The sequence below is a fragment of the Heteronotia binoei genome, chromosome 3 (assembly GCF_032191835.1).
Source record: "Heteronotia binoei isolate CCM8104 ecotype False Entrance Well chromosome 3, APGP_CSIRO_Hbin_v1, whole genome shotgun sequence".
Taxonomy (NCBI): Eukaryota; Metazoa; Chordata; class Lepidosauria; order Squamata; family Gekkonidae; genus Heteronotia; species Heteronotia binoei.
The window spans coordinates 163,015,472-163,037,454 of record NC_083225.1 but is presented as its reverse complement, the minus strand read 5'-3'; the positions used below and the strand labels follow the sequence as shown (position 1 = coordinate 163,037,454).

Below are 21,983 nucleotides of genomic sequence, written 5' to 3'. Positions count from 1 at the left end.
TGTAGAACTCTGGTGATAAGTGGGATGGGGGGAAAGAGGTAGTGCAGTGTTCCGTTCCAAGTTTGTAGGAAGGCATCCCCCCTGGAGAGGTGGGATGGGGGACCTCTCATGTAGAAGCGGGTGCATTGGGCATTTGATGGTGAAGCAAATACATCTATCTTCGGTTGTCCGAAGACGTTGAAGATCTGTCGGATGTATCGACTGTTGATGGACCACTCGTGGTTGTTGGTCGAGTGGCGACTCAGGGCGTCTGCCTGGGTGTTGTCGGTCCCTGGTAGGTGCACGGCCGTGAGGAAGATGCCCTGGCTTATGCTCCAATGCCACAGTGCGAGGGCTCTCCTGCAGAGTCTGACGGAGGCGGTGCCGCCCTGCCTGTTGATGTAAAAGACTGTGGCGATGTTGTCGGAGGTGACTTGGACGTGCCGGTTCTTTATCGACGGGAGGAAAGACCGCAGGGCCTTGTGCACTGCGATGAGCTCCAGGCAATTTATGTGGAGAGAGCGTTCGTAGTCTGTCCATTGGCCCTGCACCGTGAGGTCCTCTAAGTGGGCTCCCCATCCCCACTTGGATGCATCTGTGGTTACGATCACCGAGGGCGGTGTCTGTTTGAATGGCATGCCCTTGAAGAGGTGATGTTGCTTGGTCCACCATTTGAGGGATGGCACAATGTGTGGTGGTAGGGTGAGTAGTGTGGATTGATGTTGTGTGTGGGGGCGAAAAGTCCTTACGAACCACATTTGAAGGGGGCGCATGTGCAGCTTCGCAAACCGCAGAACTGCTGTGGTTGCTGCCATGAGGCCTAGCATTCTTTGGAAGGTGAGCGCTGTTTGGGAGCGCTGGGCGATGATAGTGTTGGCCATTGACAGTATGGCGAGTGCTCTGTCCTGAGGTAGGGAAGCCGTTTGCGAGAGCGTGGAGATGTCCGCCCCTATGAACTGAATCCTCTGGGTAGGGATTAGTTTGGATTTTGAGAGGTTGACTCGGAGGCCTAGGGTGGCCAGGGTGGAGAGGGTGGTCGAGACGTCCAGTTGTAGTTGCTCCCTGGAATGGGCGACGATCAGCCAGTCGTCTATGTACGGGAAGATTGATATCTGTTGCTGGCGTAATGTGGCTGCTACTACTGCCATGCACTTGGTGAAGACCCTTGGTGCTGTGGAGAGGCCGAAGGGGAGGGAGCAGAACTGGAAGTGCTGCCTCCCTACGGCGAACCTTAGGAATCTTCTGTGATGATGATTGATTGTTATGTGGAAGTAGGCATCCTGGAGGTCTATGGACGCCATCCATGCTCGTTCTGGGATGAGCGGAAGGATTGCCTGAAGCGTGACCATACGGAATTTCTTGTAGATTATGTGTAGGTTGAGTTTGCGGAGGTCGAGGATGGGTCGGAGTCCTCCGTCCCTTTTTGGTACCAGGAAGTACCGGGAGTAGAAGCCGGTGCGATGGTATTGGGGTGGGACTGGTTCTATCGCGCCCTTGTCCAGCAGAGACGCAATTTCTGTCTGCAGGGGTGCGGACGGGGGTGTGGTGAGGAATCGGTGGTGCCTTGGAGTGGATGTAAACTCTATCAGGTAGCCTCTTTGAATGATGGTGAGGACCCAGGCGTCTGATGTTATGGTCCTCCAGGCAGTGTAGAACGGTTGTAGTCGTGTTGATGGGTTTGGCTGATGAAGGGGGACTGGACGGCTCGGGGCAGGGAGGTCAGAGAGATGGTTTGGATGTGGTTGGAGGTTTCTTGGTTGTTTGGCGTCTGTGCTGAAAGGAAGGCTTGGACTGTGGTGGTTTGCGCTTCCATGAATCCTGTTGTCGTGGGGATCTGGCCCCTTTGTATTGGCTGGACCTCCAGTTCCTTTGTCGGTTGGATTGTGTCAGAGGTTGGGAAACTCCCAGACGTTTCGCCCTCTTCCTGCCATCGTCTACTGACGTGAGGATGTCATCTGTAGATGAGCTGAACAGGCCGAGGCCATCAAAGGGCAGGTCTTCCACCTTGTATTTGATGTCTGGTTGGAGGGAGGAGGATCTGAGCCACGCGTGTCTACGGAGTGCTATGGCTGAGGCCAAGGTTTTGGAAGAACACTGTGCAGCGTGCCGTGCAGTGTTGATTTGCTGTTTGCTCACTCTGGCGATCTCTTGCAGGGTAGTGGCGGCTGACTTCTGGGACGCCTCGGGTAGGGATGGTACCAGTGCGCCGAGGGAAGTGGTCAGGTTGTGGGTGTATGCGGAAAAGCATGCCATGTAGTTGAGGATTTTGGTTGTGGCTGTAGTGAGGGCGTAGATCTTTCTCCCGATCGTGTCGAGTTTCTTGCCCTCTCGTTCTGGTGGTACCGGGTGCCTAGTCTGCTTCGATTTCGAAGACGAATGCACGATGATCGAGTTCGGAGCCGGGTGAGTGAATAGGAACTTGGATTCAGGTGCATGTATCTTGTAGAGGGCTTCGACCTTCTTGGATGTCGGCGGTACTGATGCCGGTTTGTCCCATGCTTCTCTGAGTGTTTCTAGGAGGACGGGGAGCATGGGAAGAGATGAGCTGGATGGAAGATCCGCATGCACCAGATCGAATACGACGTCCGAGACTCTGGGGGCGTCCGTATTGAGCTTTAGGTTCAGCGAGCTTGCCATGTTTGCCACGAGGTCGAGGTAGGATTTCGGGCCCTCGGACGGCGATAGGTCTGCTGGCTTGGCTATGTCGGATTCTGGGGATTGTAGGTCCGAACCCGAAGAGTGGTCGGAGTCGGAGAGTTCCTCCTCGGATCCGTCGTCGGTTCCCTGGTGCAGGTCGGGCTGGGGCGTTGTCTTGGGAGCCGTGTGTAAGGACTCGAGTGGCGGCGGGAGTTTCGGTTCGGCGCCGAGATTCGTAAGGTCGTCATGGTGAAGCGGTTCGACCGATGCGGAATGGAGTCTGTGTGAGCGATCTCGGTCGCGAGGAGACTCTTGGTAGCTGTGGTAATGTCGATCGTAGGATGGTGATCGTCGGTGCCGTCTTCGGTTCCGTGGGGATGGAGACCTGGATCTCGATGGAGAGTAGTAGTAGTGTCTCCCCCTGCGGTGGCTGCGGGAGCGACGGCGGCTGCGGGACCTGGTGCGGCGGCGACTGCGGGACCTGGTGCGGCGGCGGCTGCGAGACCTGGTGTGACGGCGACTGCGCGACCTGGTGTGCCGGCGACTGCGGGATCTGGTGCGTCTGCGACTGCGAGACCGCGGTCTGGTCGGGAGGACTCTCGGGGTCGAGGGTTCTCTGGTGAGCGCGTGGGCGTCTACAGGGTGCGAGAGATCTATGAATTTAGATGGGTCGAGGATCCCAACGGATGCGGTAGAGTGCGTATCCAGCAGTTGGTCTGGTGGGGAATTCGGAATGGACGGTGACTTGGATGAAATGCGGATGATTTCCAATGGAGTGATTGATGGTGTTGCTGTCGACTTCGATGTCGGAGTCTTCGGCAGCGATCCGGAGGCAGTGGCGCTCGGGTTCGGGGTCTTCGGCTTGGTGGTCGGGTTCGAGACCGAGTCGAGAGGTCGGGTCTTGTGCTTCTTGGAGCTCACGCTACCCGTCGGGTCCGAGTGGGCGGAATCGGAACGGCGGCGCTTCTTGGGGTCGTCCGACTTCTTGGAGTGCTTGCCGGTCTTAGGCTTACTGGGACCCTGTGCCACGGAAGCTGCCGACTGCGTCTCTCCCACGAGGTGTGGGGAAGATGGCGCGGGTTGTTTTTGTCCGCCATGCGGCATGGCCGGTCGGAGTGTGGTTTCCATGAGGTGGCTCCTGAGTCTCGCTGCGCGGTTCTTGCGGGCCTGTTTGCCAAATTGGCTGCAGTGCACGCAGGAGTCTGGACGGTGGGCCTCTCCAAGGCAGAACAAGCACAGAGAGTGACCGTCGGATGAGGGGATTTTGGATGAGCAGCTGGTGCAGCGTTTAAAGATTATCTTGTCCCTTCCTTCCATCCGCCCGGGGAGGGGGGGGGGGGAGGGGAAAAGTCCCGAAGAGATAGTAAGAAAAGGCCCTTTTTTTTTTTTTTTTTTTTTATACGATACCAGGTAGAAGTAGAAGAGTTGAGGTTGAAGAGAAGGTAGTTGTAGAGATTGCAATGAAGAGGTTGGAGATCAACGAGGAAGGTGCGATCCGGTCGGCGGTAAGGAAGAAACTGAGTGGCTAAGCACCCCCCCCTTCTCCAGGCATGCGCAGTAGCTGACTCCTCCCAGGACAAGCGGGAGGCGCGCCAGATCTACGATCAAGATTGCTTTGAACTCTCCGAGGTCGGGGCCAATCCTGCGGATTACCCATATGTGTGAATGCACAGAGACCACGAAGAAGATCTTTTGGCTTTGCTCCAGAAAGGCGTCAGGTTCTGACCCCTTATCTGCTGCCTGCAATGGAGTGGCCAGTATTGCTTGGAGCAGGAGTGTGACACGGGTTTAGTGGATGGGGTGTCAGCCTTGGCCTAGGGAAAAAGATGCAGCAAGGTCCTTGGAGGAAGAGTGGGATGAAAATTAATACATACATACCACCCTTTAGAGCAAGGGTGCCAAACATATGGCCCGTGGGCTGAAACCAGCCCATCCAGGGCTCTTACCTGGCCCATAAGCAACTGGTTATTACCTTTATTGCCAGATGACAGATGTTATGCATTATGTCCCTGTATACTGTTGTCCAGTACTAATGAGTAATGGGCAGTGAAAGTGGGAGGGTGAGCATCATGGAGATACTTTATGGAAATATTACAAGACTGTTAATGTTTAAAGCATGTTTGTATTTTGAGTAAAAATGATATTGTTAATTGGGTTTGCCTTTATAAAGTGTATAGATCTGGTACCTGGTATTACATCTTATGGCACACATGTCCTAACAAAGCCCTTGTAACAAATGAATTAGACACCTCTGCTTTAGAGTTCTGTCTTATCAGCTGATATATTTTCAGTGTTACAGGGCAAAAACATATAACAAAGTTTTTAAAATAATGCAAACAAAACATCAATACAAGGGCAGTATTTTCATTTCAGCTTCACACACATGCTTGCCCCAGTGATGAATATTTAACCAATGTGGGAACCATTCCTGAGAAACAGGGCAGCATGTAGACACAAACAGATGATGCCAAGAGTTTCTGTATGGGCAGATAAAGAAAATGCTATGTGTGGATTTCCCATTCCCATTTCCCTTTTTAGTGGGTTTGCTGGCCAACACAACAATCCTTGGTTGTACTGGAAATCATAACAAGAAAGAAGAAGGGGGGAAAGGAGCAAGCTATAACAGAAGCTTGGTTCCTTTTGAGGCTACTTACATCTATGCATTTTGCAAAGAAAGAGCTACTGTGCAACCTGATAATGCAAGGAATGCAGAAGCAGGACATTCAGGACAGTGATAATTCTAACAGGCTTAATCTGTTTTAGTTAAAAATGGAAACATATGGAGTTATAAATGTATCACTGAAACCCTGATATCCCAGTGAAAGCGAAATAAAGAACTGCTCAGCTTTGAGAAATCTACCAGCTACTCAAGGCCACATTATTGCATAAAAGGCACAGAGAGCTGGCCTGACTCACCCTGACAAAGCTTGCCGGAAACCAGGCTTCCTTGTCTTCACTTCTTCCCCACCACCAATCCTTGTTGGAAGCCTCAAGGACCTGGATGACATCCCCAGCTTTGAAGGCTAGCTCCTGATCGTCCATGGTCACATGATCCCAGAGTGCTTCCGCATAGACCATACTCCCATCACTGATCAGCTGAAATGAAAACATTTGGTGAAGGGCAGGGCACAGGCTCTGCAGGGACTGCCAAATACGACATGTGAAGCGGCTCATGTGCAGATGTAATCAGGTGTGGGCCCTGGCAACAGAAACACAGTGCCACTTTCCTGGCTTTTTGACACCTTTCAAGAAAATAGTCTGCTTGCACACAGTAATAAATGAACTAAATAATTTTACATTCTCAGCAATGACAAAAAGAGTGGACTGTGGACCCATGGCTCTGATCCGTCTTCTATAAAACTTAAATAGAGGATTTTCCTGTTAGCTGGAGAGGTTCACGCAAAAGCTGTCTTCATGTTACCTCATTAATGGCTAACTGTTCCCCCCCAGGCTGCAAGTATCTGGGGCTGGCTCGGCAGAGCTCCTCGTAGCTGTAATCTTCCTCGCTACCATTATCATCCACTAAGACAGAAGATTCAGTTCCACCATCTGCAGTGCCTGGCATAAAAGTGAAATATGGAGGAATTAGATATAGTCAAAGCAAAGCCTGCTTAATAGTAATAAACATTTAGTCATAATACTTGTTACCTGAAAAACAACCAGAACTGCATACTTCTTTTTTAAAAAAGAAATCTCACTCACAAAACAACACATGGAACCCTGATTCTCAGATTCTATGGTCATGAGAGATTTGATGTATGCTTTATGCAGAATGAAATGAAAGGATTCTGGTCTGTACTTCACACTAATTGGAGGGGGACACATAATATTTTTGAATGTTCCTCCACATAGAAAAGTTTCTTGCATGTAGTAAAAAGGGACAGTGCAATCCTAAGTAGGAACAACTCTCACACATGCTAGTTTTCTATGTGCAGTTATTAGGGACTTTTAAATAGTGGCACCAAGGCTTTGGAATGACTACCCAAGGGAGGCCCACTTGGCTCAATCACTGCTTCTTCTTCTTGTAAAATGAAAATGTGACTGTTTAAGAGAAGAAATGGAAACTGAATCATGACCAGATATGCTGTTAATTAAAGACTCAGCTACTGTGATTTTTCTTCAGCAGTGATTTCCTTTCATCATTTGCTTCTAGTCTTGTTTTGTTCATATTCTGCATTATTTTCAGTCCTTGCCCACATGGGTGTTAGCTGGGGTCATCATCAAAAAGGCAAGACAAATAATTTGAACAAATACACAGAAATGGCTAACGTGTGTGAATTTAAAAATATGCCTCCCTGCAATCTTTGATTTAGTGAAGTCCAGAATTCTACCTCCTTTGTCTACAACCTTACATTTATTAATTTAAAGGGATTTTTTTTAAAAGAATAGCTTTGCACAATTAGTGGCTCTGAAAGCAGGTTATAAAATCCATTCCAAAATACAACAAATATATATATAGTATAACAGTATAATATGAATAGATCAGCTCTCTGATTAGACCAAGAATTATTTTATTTTTGGTAAACTCACCCTCTTTCCATCATGCAGACTGACCCATAAAAGGAAACTCTTTTCTTTTTGCTGCACAAAACTGAGCCTCTGCACCATCTTACACCACCATCTACACTCCAAACTCTTAGGGTTTTTTATTGTCAGCTTTTAGAGTATCTTTTCTATCCCACAAATATAAATTTTACGATACACAAAAGTGATGAGTATGTGTGCAAAATAACTGCAATTTATATATCACAAAATGTTCAAAACAGGGGAAAAAATCAACCTGAAATATAACCAACAAGTAAAGTTACCCAAGTTGTTATATGCACAAATAGCTGCAATGAAACCTCAAAACTGCCAGTTCTCAATTAGTTAAAAAGCCTTCACTCTGCAGAACTCATCAAGTAAAGAATACCTTCCAATACAAGAATGTAATCATTTGCTGCAGAAATTATTCTGGAGAGGTGGACTAAGCTACCTTCGTTTTGCCAAGGCAGAAAAAAGCCTAGATCTTCACCCTCATCAGTATCATATGGGTAAGGAACAGAACCAAAACAGAAAAGTAGGTTGAGTTGAGGAGGAATGAAAAGGCAAAGGCACTTAGGGTTGCCAATCCTCAGTTGCGGGCAGGGGATCCCCTCCTTTGGAGGCCTTCCCCTGCTTCAGGGTTTTTAGAAAGTGGGGTGGTGGGGTATGAATGTCCACTGGGCATCCATTATACCCTGTGGAGACTGGTCCTCATAGTGTGTAGTGGAGAATTGATCTGTGGGTCTCTGGGGAACTCCATTTTTGAGGCAGAGGCACCATTTTCAGCATAGCATCTGATGCCTCTCCTCAGCACCCCCCACCCCAAGTTTCAAAAAGATTGGACCAGGGGATCCAATTTTATGAGCCTCAAAAGAAGGTGCCCCCATCCTCCATTATTTCCAATGGAAGGAAGGCATTTAAGAGGAGCGTGGTCCCTTTAAATGTGGTGGTCAGAAGTCCCTTTGGCATTCAATTGTACTTGTCACAACCTTGCTCCTGGCTCCACTCCAAAGTCTCCTGGTTAAACCCCCAAAGTCTCCAGATATTTCCTGAGTTGGATCTGGCAACCCTAGCACTCCATTATGCTTCTAAATCCTAAACAGTTATACCAGGAGTGGCCAAACTGTGACTCAAGAGCCACATGCGGTTCTTTCACATATATTGTGTAGCTCTTGAAGCCCCACCACCCTGTTGGACAGCTTGGAAAAAACATTTCTCTCTTTAAATCACTTCTCCAAGCCAGCCAACAGTTAGGATAAAGCATTTAAAGTTGTTTTCTTTCCGCCTCTCCCTCCATCCTCCCATCTATTTGCTTTCCTTTCTTCCTGTTTTACAGCTCTCAAACATCAGATGTTCATGTCTTGTGGTTCTCAAACATCTTTCGTTCATTCTATGTGGCTCTTACAATAAGTAAGTTTGGTCAAAGGGCACAGAAGACCGCAACTCTATTTGGCATTGCTCCGTAGGATGTCAATCATCTGCATGTAGCCAGTCACTTAAATATTGAACATAACTGGACTGGTAATCCAAATTATAGATTTTGGGATGAACAGTCTAGAGGCTGAGGAAGTAAATAGGCCAGGAAGATTAACTGGTACAAAATAAACAATTATGTATGTTTGTTATTTTAGAGAACAAATCTAGAAGAGGAACTGATTAATCTGGGGGGCAGAGAAGATGGTACACTTCCAAACAGGCAGCTGCCACAGAGGTGTGTGAAAACTTGCCTTGAGCCTTGGGCCTTGGAAGTCACATTCTAACATTCCTAATAGAAAGGATATAAACTCAGGGGCATACCAAATGCAGAAAGAGAGATAAACTGAAACAATTTAAATATCATCAAACCATACTTAGAAAAATAGATTAAATTATATTCATAGTTAACAGTCAATAGAAAGAAAAAGATGGGCATCTTCTAAAAAGCCAAGCAAACCAACCCTTGTAAAATGATTCCCCCAAAAGATGAGTTCATCCCAATAATAGGCTGTAAGACTTTTTATGGGTGTTGAGGACATGCATCAAAAAGGTGCTGGGAAGTTTCATTACCAGCTCTGGGGCAGAAAGGAGAATACACTAATCCATGGGTCCAAATAAACTCAAATTCTGCTGTTAAATTCCATTAGGTATTTTGCTGCCAGTAAATGATACAGATTACATACTTCATATGAAGACAAGTTTCAGCAACTTCGAAATTGTGTGCTCTAACCATTCACCAGGAACAAGGAGAAATGGCAAATCTTGTGCTTTTTTGGATTATAGTTAATAGGAATCATAGTTTGTTCTGTGCTTAGGCTGCACGGCTGCTTTACTGTGGCTGCACAGTGACTGACTGGGTTCCTCAACTCAGCAGATTACAGGCAAGGCCATATCAAAACATGGGAGGAGGACTTAGTATAAGCCTGCTGTACAGATCAAAATGACACCATCTCATTCTTGGATTTGCTAAAAAACTGAGTACTTGGTTCTCTTGATGACATAACATGATACAGTGTGCCCCAACCACCTAAATTATATAGCAGCTGGTGTAGGAGACCTCTAACTTTCCCAAGATTTTCCTTCTAAAACCAAGCCTAATTTTTAAAAAGTTGATTAGATATATTTTGGATTATGCTTTTTAAAAGTGCAAATTTGCCTTTATTTGCAATCACTTAAGGCTAACAATAAATCTTTAATTTCAAATTTTATTCACAATGGTATGAACCTGTTTCTAGTCATAGTTTTACAAAAGCTGAAATATTCCCCAAAAGTGCAAGAATCACAAACGCAACTGAAATCTGACAAACTGATAAAAATGAATGCTTTTATACACAGCAGTCATTCTGGAAAATCATTTTCATGAAGATCTGTAAATAACTCCCAGCCTAAAAGTATATGTGGAATGTCTGAATGTTGTGGATCATTTTTACAACACTGTTAAATCATGATTTTCTGATACACAAATATACTAAAACAAGTACCTATTTGCAATAACAAATGTGGGGCTCAGTCCTCTTTTGCAGAGCATCAGCTTAGATTCTGCATTGCCAATTTGCTGTCTTTTGCTATCTGTAGCCATTTCTCTATTGTTTACTGCCTAGAGAAAATAGGCAGGCATGAATGGGCAATTCTTATCTCTCTAATGGAATGTTAAAACTAGAAGGAAAAACTGTATTTGAGCTCGTTTCACGGACTGGTCTAACTGCTCACTTTGCTAACACAAATATTATTTTATACTCTAATCAACCCCTATGATTGTAACAGAGCTTAAAACATAAATGCCACACAGAATAAATGGAGCTTATCTCCTACTCACATACCTATCTGAAGGCTCTCCAGGCTCCAAAACCGGGCCATTTCCCTTCTGGCTACCATCCTGCCATCCAAAAAACAGCAGAGCTTGGGGTTTTTTAACAGGTAAGGCTTAGTCCTTTAGGAAAAGAGAAAATATCGAGACCCAGAGATGCTGCAAAAGCTACTGGCAATGCAGAAAACAGCTTATTCATCGCTTTGAATGTCTGGTTTGTGCATTTCAAGCCAGAGTCCACTTCGAAACTGACAGCTCACTCGTAGGATCAGTGAAGCTGTGAGTTTAGTGCCTTCAGTGACATCATGGGGTACCCTTAGGGAGGAAGTTACAGAGAGGAAGCACACACACACACAAGGATCCATGCAATGCTCAGCTACATAATGCATGCACAGCCCTGCTGCACTTAGAGCAAACATTCTACAAAGAATGTTTTTAAGTGCTTACAGCACAGATTTGGTTTCAGTCCAAAGAAGCATAGCATGAATTAAGCCTTGCTGGGTGCTCAGAGAAGTCTCCCTTTCTGTGGGAAAAGGCTCCGTCAGGAATCTGGATCCTTCTCTCCATACGCAATAACTTGCCATCCAGTGCAAGCTGTCCAGTTAAGACATTACTTCAGACTATCACTGTTCAAATTATGATTTAATAAATGTGAAAGAATAACATCTCACTACTAAATGGAAATGCCTGTTTGGTCTGGGTACAGAGCACGAAGTGGCAGAAGCCATTACTCCCTTAATTTTAGAGTGGCTCTATCCCCAATCCTGGTTGGGACAAAGGCATCTTAGATTGGAGGGCACAGGAATAATCTTGATTCAGGGCCAGGGAAAGCCTGTTGCGTCCTTTTCAGAAACAGTTTTAAAACCAGGAGGTATTGCCTCCAGCACTAGATATGGAGGAAGTGAATATGGATATATCTCAAGGAAAGGTAGGATATTGATATTTTAATAAATAATATATAAATAATGATACAATCAATGTCTGAAAATGAGAGTGTGGAAGAAAGGAAGACTGGGTACTGTGCTTCATCATTTGCAGAACTGCTGAAGGGGATTAGAGAAGCACATTATTTGACTTCACTGATTACTTTGGGCAGCTGGAATACTTGACTCCAGTCCGCACCCACAACATCTGGACATGCAGCAGCAAACTCAGTCTCCAGCAATTTCTTGAGGACTTCACTTTCTACAGGTGCCATCTGAAGCACATCAAGAATCAGTGTGCATAAAGATTGTAGCAGGATGGGGGTGGGGAAGAGCATTATTTGTTCATTGTGGGAAAAACAGCTCTACAAAAATCACACTGAAAATGTTACATTTGCACACAGCCAGTTTCTGTATCCTGTTTACCCAACACCTTTTGCTGTCATGCTTTGTTCTGAAGAGCAAAATACACTGCATAACCTTTGTGTAAAAGGCAAAGGGGAGATTAAAAGCATCTATGAGTTAGGGAGATATCAGCATCCAACAGCTTTCCCGTAGCCTTTCCACAGTCCAGCTTTCAGTTTTCCCAAAGCCCAGTGGCTCTATGAGATCTCACTATATTAAAGTTTGAAATGTTTCTGCAAAGGAACTGTTCCCCAGTGTTAGCACCAGTTCCATAAGGCACAAACACAAGATCAGAGTTTTCTTTCTGGGGTGCTTGTTCTTATACACAAGTTCAGACCCACATGTAGCTTGTACATTTGCATGTTATGCCCAGATTTGGATGCACAGCCTGCATTTGGTCTCTCCTCCCCCCCCCCTCAGTTAATTCTAACTGAAAGTAAATTCACCACTACCGCTCCCTGTTTCTATGAGCTGATTCTTTGTTGGTTCTATAGCAAAGGCATTTTCCCCTTTCCATTACTGATCTGCCTTGAGGGTGCTGCTGCTGCAGAAATTTGTCAATGGTATCAAAGCCCTCACAAAAAACCACATGGCTTCCTGAGTGCTGCTGGCTCAAATGGAAAATGAGAAGCCAGACAATGTTACAAGGCAATCTCTATACTTCTCACTTTCCTAAATCTCTGCTTCTTCATCCTTTGAGGGCAGTTGTGCAATTCTGAAGAAAATGCCATCTATCCTTCTGAGCCAGCAAATAAAAGAATCTGCAGAAGGTTCCAAGGTACAGTCTCTAGAACCTTTAGTTAAAGGGATCAGGGAGTAGCTGATGCGAAAACACCTCAACCTGAAACCTTGGAGGGCTGTTGCCAGTGAGAAGACAATACTGACCCTAATGGACCCATGGTTTGATTACAGTTTCTTGTGACCCTGTGTCTCTGTAATTGGACACACTAATCATCACACACATGAACACATTAAGCTGCCTTATACTGAATTGTATCATCACTCTATCAAAGTCAGTGTTGTCTGCTCAGACTAGCAGCATCTTTCCAGGGTCTCAGGCAGAGATCTTTCCTATCTCCTACTACCTAATCTTTAACACTGGAAATGCCAAGGACTAAGACCTGCATGCCAGGCAGATGCACTACCACTGAGCCATTGCCACTCCCCTACCGGAACCAGATCTCCCAAAGTGTTTGGGGGTGTTTTTACCCTAAAAATTCCACCTCCTGGCATTGGTCCCAGCTGGGACATTGCACCACAATCTTGTTCCCAACCCCTAAATCCCAGTTTAGTGTCAAGCTAAAATAGTCAGAGCCCCCATTTGAGGTAGATGAAGGGAGAGATCCTTCAGATTCCTGGGCACTAGGAAACCAGCACACTGTGTGTAAGTACTTGATATTCTTCCAGCTTTATATATGTAAATGAAAGCACGATTGTTTTCTAGAGAATAACAGAGTGAGAATGTTCTGAATGAAGTGAAGATTCCTAAAGCAAAGAGCATATTCTGGTTTCCAGGCCAATATTAATGAAAAATGAGTAGCTGCTGAGAGGGTGCTCTCAAGTATCTGAGAAAATGGATGACATTTAACCAGAGAACATCTTCTGCTAAATGATTCATCAGTAGATACTGAAGACAGCGTGGTAAGCGAGTGCTAAGATACAGCTGAGGGAGTGGGAATATCATATGCATGAGAAAACTAATATATTAAAGACAAAATATGTTTCTGACAGTGCCATCCTAAGCAGGAGGGCATTGGTTTCTTAAATACACCAGTGCTGCGTATATCATTTTGTTGGCGTTTTATCTCCATATATATTTTTAAATTTCAGTTTTCCCCCCTGTCCCCCCCCGCCCCCAGGGTTGTAGAAAGAGCACTCCTGTCTGTCCATGCCCCCATTCTCCGGATTTAGGTATCCAGATAAGGCCATATTGAGAAATAGATGACTCTGCTTAGGACTGCAATGTTAATCCCCCCCAAATGGGTAGCATTTTGCATTGTGGTATGATTTAACAGCAGGACAGAAGTAGACAGGGGAAATCACAGATTTTGTATGCCACAAGCATGCAAAATAAATGTAATATAACAGTAGCAGGAAAGGCAACTACCAAGAAAGGCTACTTCACTCCAAGGAATTATGTTTCTTCTGTTGCTGTGTACAGTTAACACATAGCGCTTTTACCAAGTTTCTTCATCTCTTTTTTCCTTTTTTTATCTTCACAACTTTATAAAGAGAGAATGGTATTCTGGTTTTACAGGTAGAAAAGAAAAGCTGAAAGATACACCTAAGATCAAGCAGGGTGTTGATGGCTGAGTGACAAATGCAGGATTCCTTGACCTCAGTCTACATAGAACTTACACTGCGAGTCATTCTGTGATTATTTGTCCCAACAATCTTTCAGTAGAATGTAATCATGAATGCAATTTAAATAAGACAAATGCAGAGGAGCTGTACAAACAGCACTAAGTATAGTGATATTGCAAGACAATACTGGAACATGAGAACATAAGGGAAGCCATGTTGGATCAGGCCAATGGCCCATCCAGTCCAACACTCTGTGTCACACAGTGGTAAAAAAACAACAACAGGTGCCATCGGGAGGTCCATCAGTGGGGCCAGGACACTAGAAGCCCTCCCACTGTGCCCCCCTCCCAAGCACCAAGAATACAGAGCATCACTGCCCTAGACAGAGAGTTCTGACAAAGAGTATTTTGTTGGCAATGGTTGGTAGTGAGTGAAATTTAAAATAATGAAACAAACAAATAATTTGATTCCTTTGTATTTAATAGCCATGTTGACTTAGAAGAAAACTGAAATTCAAAGTTAAGTTCAAAATGAATTTTTCTCAGTCATCTCATGCTCAAATTTTATTCGAAACATTTTTATGCTGCCTTTCCATCCAATCAGTGCCCTCAAGGTGACACACATAAAAACATTTGAATTTCACTCACTACCATACCATCGCCTACAAGACATGCTTACTGAATACTGCCATGCCCTCACTCTTGAACTCCATCCCCAATACCTAGTCTCTTCTTTTGATTCTTTCACAGAGTTTAAATTACTTGTCAGGGCCAGAGCTGCTCAAAGTGTTGAAAATTCCTCTGTCATTTTATTTTTGTGTGTTCTTATAATCTACTAAACACATTGCAAAACCTCCTGTTGAATAATGAATGATACATTAGTGTGACTCCAATAATTTAATAAATAGTTGAACAAAGTTTGAGTCCAGTGCCACCTTTAAGATCAGCAAAGTTTAATTCTGGGTATAAGGTTCATGAGCATGCACATGTCTTCACATGACCACTGGACTCAAACTTTGTTCTGTTGCTTCAGACCAACACAACTACCCACCTGAATAAATAAACAGTTTGCCATTGTTCAATTTTTTAAAAGGGGAAGAGAAATTTATTAACTTATTTGCTTCATTTATAGGCTACATTTCTCAATGAGACTGAAGAAGGATTTAGTGCCGTTGTCCTGTCAAAAGCCACCCCCCCACAAGTTGCTTTCATCCTGGCAGGAGAAAATGTACAGGTACATGTCATAATACATTAGAGCCAAAGCACAAGTGACTTCATGTAACTCTTACCAATTACAATAATAGTTTCAGGTACACATCGTAATACACTATAGCCAAGACACTAGTGACTTCATATACCTCTCACCAGTTAACAATTATACTTTCAAGGAGGGAAAGTTTTATTAGCTCCCTGAGAAACTCACCATTGGATGCTCTCATTTGCCGCCTGCATCCAACTTTGTCCAGACCAATGGGTGTGCTCTGAGAAAAGGTGAAGGGACGGAACCTGGCTGAGACAGCTTTGTAAGGAGGGACCTGATGGGCTGGTACTGGAGGCCGTGCAGCTGGCTGAAAAGAGAAATAGAAAGGCCTGTTATTTTTTTTAAAACCCTGTTTGAAGGCAAGTAAGAAACAACATTTATTTAGAAGTGAAGTAAATAAAAAGTGTTTTGTACACTGTATTATGGTAAACTGATACCAGGGATCCATGTAGTCCTAGAGATTCCACAGGTTCAGTTCACATGTCATGCACACAACAAGTTATGGTTGTTATTACCATCCCAAACTAAGTGACACCACTAACTATGAATAGTTAATGGTGCATCAAGTGAGGATCTGAAACCATGGTATTGTTGGAAAAGGCAATGCCTGGTGTGCAAAGAAGAAAAGAAGACCATGCAGGGAGCAGCAAGAAGACAATTATCTAGGATAGTGAGGACAGCACCTTTCATGCTAACCTCTAAAGCTTCAGTGTCATCTTTTCTTCTTTTCCAGTTTGCCCATCCTTTAATACAGGTTTCTCCTCTCACAGGGCTTTACAGTTTCTTAAAACTGAAATATTTCCCCACTAGGAAACATTGGATGACTCCCCTATGAAACACACATTTTATATTTCTTCAGCGTTTCCCCACTGCATTCATTTTCATGCAAAACTAAAGGGGTGTTAACAAGGCTCCCCCCATTCCCCAGGCATTTACTGAATCTTTAGAGCTTTCAATGGACAAGAACTATTTTCAAAGGTATTTATAAAAATACACCTTAGGCATCTTGTATATACATGTGTGCTGCTGATTCACCAGCCTTTTTTTGAAAAAGAATCTTAAAGCAACTCTTCAGATTTGTTCTGAATTGCCACATTTGTACTCTAAATGCCTCATCACAAACCAATTACTTTCATATTTCAGCTTCCCCATCAAACCAAACAATTCAGTTCTGAAAACGTCTAATTGAAACTGATTCCCAGTTTTCAAGAAGTGCAGGTAAATAAACAGTTTAGAAACAAATACAAATTGACAAATGAGGAAAAAATGAGTATTCTGCAATATTTGTACTTCAGATGTCAGCTTCACAGTAACAGCCTGCATCTCCTCCCTTTCAAAGCAATCAATATATTTATGATGACTAATTGGAGTAAATTCCACAGTTCTTTTTTTATATTGGTAGTAACAAGAATGTACCTACCTTTGAAACAGTCACATTTTTGAATTTATTCTTAAAATTCCAGCAAACCATAAATTTACATGCAGCAACAAGGGAAATTAAAAGCTGTCAATACATTCAGCTGACCTGCTGAACACTAGTTATGAGAACAGAGCATGTACAGTGGAATCACAGTTATAAAGGGTTTTTTTTTTAAATAAGTTGTGCACTCCAGCAAGGACAAAAGAAAACCTCCCACTTTGCTGGAATGCTTTAAAAAGCCATAAAACAATGTGAAAACATTTGCTGTACATACATAGTAACAGTGTCACAGAGCTCAGCTTAAGGCTGTCTTTTAATTCTAACTTGATCATAGAGTTATTGTGAAATATAAGCTTAAGGATCCACTACAACAGAAGAATTATTGAACAAGGAGAGCCTTTTAAGCCGAACCATCCTTTTATTTCATATTTTGATGAAAGGGATGTAAAACTGGATCAACTTTAGTTCTATGCCAGATCTAAATAAATATCCTGATAAAAAATATGTCCACTAGACAAAAAGCACCAGAAAGTTTTAAAAGTAAAACTGAATTCTGTTTTACCCTTTGCTCATTTATAGGTTGTACTCAGTTCAAATGAGGACTGAATGAAGTTCATGGCAGCATGTGTACACCACATCCAGAGGTCCGTATGGGACAGCTTCCACACTGCCCCTTTCTTCAAGCTATCACCTAGTGTGGGTAGCTATATAGGTTTGCTGTAGCAAAGCCAAAAAAAAAAAAGGATCTTGAAGCACCTTAAAAATTAATAAACTTATTTTGGCATAAGCATTCATGGAACATGCAATAAAGCTAGCTCATCGCTTAATGCACAATTCCTAATATGATTCCAGTGTCTTTACTAGGGAAATTTATTCAGTGGTTAGCTATGCTCAGATGTGTCTTTTTCTAATATATCATACAAAGGCAGGGGCAGACTGGGCACTTTAAATGGTACAGGAAGAAATCTGGCTGAGTGACATCTGTGATACTAGAACTACTTTTCTACTGCTACAGACTAACACGGCTACCCATCTTGATCTACCCGTGAGACTGTAAGCCACCACTGAAGGGGCCACTCAGCTCAGACCCAGTCAGCAGTGTGGACAATGAGCACTGTCTCACTCATTATTTCCAGTGGTAGCGTGGGGAGGGAACTCTTTCCAATAAATTAATTGGCCAGGCTGCCTCCATATGAAAGGGAGCTGTGTGGTTTTTGTGGGCCAGAGCCCACATCATCAGATACATGACCTAATCAGGTGAACATGAAATGTAAGTATTTTTTCTTCTCTTAACAGGTTGTGTATAGTTATTCAACATTATATGGCACTGTACTGCCATCTGCCAAATTAGCTGCCCCTTAAATATACCCTCCCTCAGGATACTCATGTTCTATGTTAGCTCCGACAAGAGTATTTCCAGTAATTCGGCTTTCCAGCCTCTGGCTTGGTTTTGGGGCCCCCAACCTGCCAGCACAGAGCTGGCCGGCAAGGTGATCCCCACCCCAAAGAGCTCCATCGCACCTGATGCAATGATGTCACCTGGAAGTGACGTCATCCTGCTGGGTATGTCACAAACTCTAGCAATCTGGGTAAAAACTCTATGGCACCACAGAAGATTCCCCCCACCAGGAGCTAAGTAAGCCCTGGCAACCCTACCAGTAATAGAGAGCCAAGCAGTTAGAACGTTGGACTAGGATCTTGGAGAACCAGCTTTGAATCCACACCCTGCCATGGAAGCTTGCTTGGTGTCCTTAGGCCAGTCATACACTCCCAACCTAACGTACTTCACATGATTGTTGAGGATACCCTGAAGGACAGGAGAATGATTTAAGCCACTGAGGAGAAAGGTGGGGTACTAATAAAGTAAATATATAAATAAATAAATAGGCCTATTGTTTTTTGGAAGGCCTGGCCTTCCATTGGCTAGTTCTTGTAGGGCAGGGGTGGGGAGCCTCCGTCCAGAGGGCCGTACATGGCCCTCAAGGTCACTTTGTGTGGCCCTTGGAGATTGCTGGACAGATACATAGATTGCCATGTGGCAGCCTCCCTGGGGTCAGGCTGGCCGGCGAGGATCGTGGGGCCCAGCCATGCTGTGCAGGAGCCTCCCCAGGGCTAGGCAGGGATCACAGGGCCCAGATGTACTGTGCGGCAGTCTCCCTGGGGCATGGCTGGCTGGCCAGAATTGCTGCAGGGCCTGGAAAAGTTACTATCATAGTTCAGTTTGCACTTGATTATCCCAGATGGATATGCTAATGAGTGTGTGACCTAATATGCTAAAATTAGGGGATGTGGTCTAATATGCTACTGAGTCCTGCTGGGCTTTTTCTACAAAAAAAACCCCTGGACCTATACATTTGCCTAGGGCAGCGGGCCATGTGTGTGTGTGTGAGATTAGGCTCTCCCCACGTAACTTCAAATAGAAAAACAATTATTTGCATTAATTTTGCTCGCCTGAATCATTCTCCCTCAGCGGAGCACTGGTTTTTTAAGTTGATAATTTTTTTATGGCCCGCAAATGATGTTATAAATATCCATATGGCCCTTGGCAGAAAAAAGGTTCCCCACCCCTGTTGTAGGGCATGCAAAACTATTTTATTTCAGAAAGCCTCCATGGGAGGCTACTGACAAATCAGTTTTGTTGGTAGGGGATTGTGGGCAAAAGCAGATGCCTGAATTTTGTAATCTGAAGAGTTCTGTTATATTTTATTTTTTTGTTGTTTCCCGGTGTAATGTAAGGTGACTCAAAAAAGGTAGGGTAGAAATATTTAAATAAATAAGTAGTTTCTGTAGAAGTAAACTCTGGCCCACAAAAGTGTATGTCACAATACTTTTGTTAGTCTTTTAAGGTGCCACAAGACTCCTTATTGTTGTTCTCTTGCTAACCAAGTCTGGTTCAGACTTTTGTATTACCATTCACATCAAGCTACCTTTCCATGTTTCTAAAAACTGTGCAAATGCTAAATTAGTGTACATAAATACTAGCATATTTTAAAAAGACTAGCAAATGCTCTTGTAATATTAACATTCTTACTTTTCAACTATTATTTCTTACACAAGTCATACCTCAATGTATTCTGATACAACAAGAATATTTTAAAATCAAAAATGGAAGTATCAGCACCCAAAGAAGGAAAACATTAGTGTACACTGCAAGCAAGAATCATCCATGTAGTTATTTCAGTTAATTGGATTTCATAGATAGAGAGAGAGAGAGATTTAAAAGCATTTGATGGTGGTTTGGAAGAAGCAGAAGGAAGGAAAAGATGTGTCCACTATTTTCTAACTTGGAGGATATAAGCAAGGAAGAAGAATGGTCTTTTGAGGTTTGCAGAGGATGCATTTTATATCTTACTTGTGTGAGAAGATCTGCTATTTCTTCTGATTGGTTGTTTCCATAGAAACTGACCCCACCAATGACAGAAATGGGTCTTCTTTTGCGCTCTCTTTGGTTGGCTACTGTACTGGTTCCAGATTCAACAGAAGGCAATCCAGGCTCATTGTTGTCATCTGCACATTCCACCATCTGAGACACCATAGCAACAGAATCTTCTGGTATTGAGAAACTCCTAATGGCAAACTGGCCATAATCTGAGAGGGGCCGAGGTCGAGATCTTTTTCCAGAGCCCCACCTCCTGGTTGTAACCTTTTGAGCATCTGTCTTCTCTTCATCTTGGGAAGAAGACCTCTTCCAGTGTTCATCAGTAACAACCTTTTTAAATGTGAACAAGTCAAATAAGCTAAATCACTTAAAACATTAAAGTTCATCCATCAAATTCCTTAAGGACTTAATCTTTCTACAGGAGACTTAAAAGCCCATTAACATCCACAAATAAAACTGTTACACATTAAAACCTACTTTTGAGTAAGTAGCAAAACCTACTTTTGAGTAAGTAGCAAATTAAAACTACCTGAGTCCAAAAGTTGTGGACTGTAACAAGCTGTTATAACTAAAGAAAACCAGAAGGCCAAAACAGATGTCTTTTCTTGCTAACAATGTGTGATTACTGTTCCCCTCCCCCCACAAAGGAGGAATTTCACTGAGAAATTTAATAGAAATAACTAATTTGCTATCCTGTTATTTGATAGCAAAATGAGCAATGACAGTAGACCAATGAGCCAACATGGTCTGTAGTTCTTGTATCAGAACAGAACATAGAAATCCTGTTCAGTCAGTGGGGTTTACTCCCAAGAAAATGTCTTTAGGTTTGCAGCCATAACAAACTTCCGGGTGTACTTCATTAGTCTAGCCTTTAATGGAAAGTCATTGTGGCATTCTAACAGAGCAATCCTATGCAGGTTTACTCCAGTCTAAGCATATTAATACTGATTGACTTAGACTGGTATAACTGCACAGGATTACACTGTAAGGCATACAAGGAATTTTTTATACTCTGGGGTATAATTAATCATTTTTAAGAAATCCAGCCTCTTTGGTAATTTACTTCATTGTTAATTTAAGTTTATTTTAATCCTTTACAGGTAACATGTATAAATATGGCTGGATCTGAAAGGTTACTAGCATGGAAACATTTTAGTAAAAAATTAATTTAATTCCTAAACTTTGACACACTTACAAAAATGAGTGAGAATAACAAGTATACACATTCTTTCATGTACAGACTGCATGATAGATAAAAGGCTTAGAACACATTTTTTATCTGTCCATTAACTCAAGAAATATCTGGGGACTTTGGGGGTGGAGCCAGCAGCAAGGATGTGATAAGCACAACTGAACTCCAAAGGGAGTTCTGGCCATCACATTTAAAGGGACTGCACGCCTTTTAAATACCTTCCCTCTCTATTTGGAAATAATGAACGATAGGGGCACCTTCTTTTGGGGCTCATAGAATTGGACTCCCAGTCCAATCTTTTTGAAACTTGGAGGGTATTTTGAGGAGAGGCACCGGATGCTATGCTGAACATTTGGTGGTGCCTCTATCTCAAAAAACAGCCCCCCCAGAGCCCTGGATCAATTCTCCATTATACCCTATGGGAACTGATCTCCACATAGGATATAATGGAGTGCCCAGCAGACACTTCTCTCTCCCATCCTGCTTTCTGATAACCCTGAAGCAGGGGGAGGGTCTCTAAACTGGGGGATCCCCTGCCCCCAACTGGGGATTGGCAACCCTACCATTAACTTTTTTATTAAAAGTAAAGACAAATAACAGCTGTTCAAATTACGAACAATGTTAATGTTTCTATGAAGTTTCAGTGAGACATTTCCAAATTAACATGCTTAAAGATT

The 21,983-nt window shown here is 43.6% G+C and overlaps 1 protein-coding gene across 5 annotated transcripts in view; it reads right to left on the bottom strand.

The window, feature by feature from the left end:
* SPATA13 (spermatogenesis associated 13) overlaps window positions 1-21,983 on the bottom strand; it is a 115,277-nt gene that overhangs the window by 18,672 nt on the left and 74,622 nt on the right. For 3 of the 5 annotated variants that reach the window (XM_060234779.1, XM_060234781.1, XM_060234783.1), the window contains 4 exons: window positions 20,088-20,444; window positions 15,478-15,622; window positions 6,038-6,174; window positions 5,533-5,712 (listed from right to left, as the gene is read on the bottom strand). In XM_060234779.1, coding sequence (XP_060090762.1) covers window positions 5,533-5,712; window positions 6,038-6,174; window positions 15,478-15,622; window positions 20,088-20,444 — 819 coding nt within the window. Of the gene's footprint in view, window positions 1-5,532; window positions 5,713-6,037; window positions 6,175-10,436; window positions 10,699-15,477; window positions 15,623-20,087; window positions 20,445-21,983 lie in introns of those variants that run through there. The other 2 variants (XM_060234782.1, XM_060234784.1) reach the window with 2 other exon arrangements.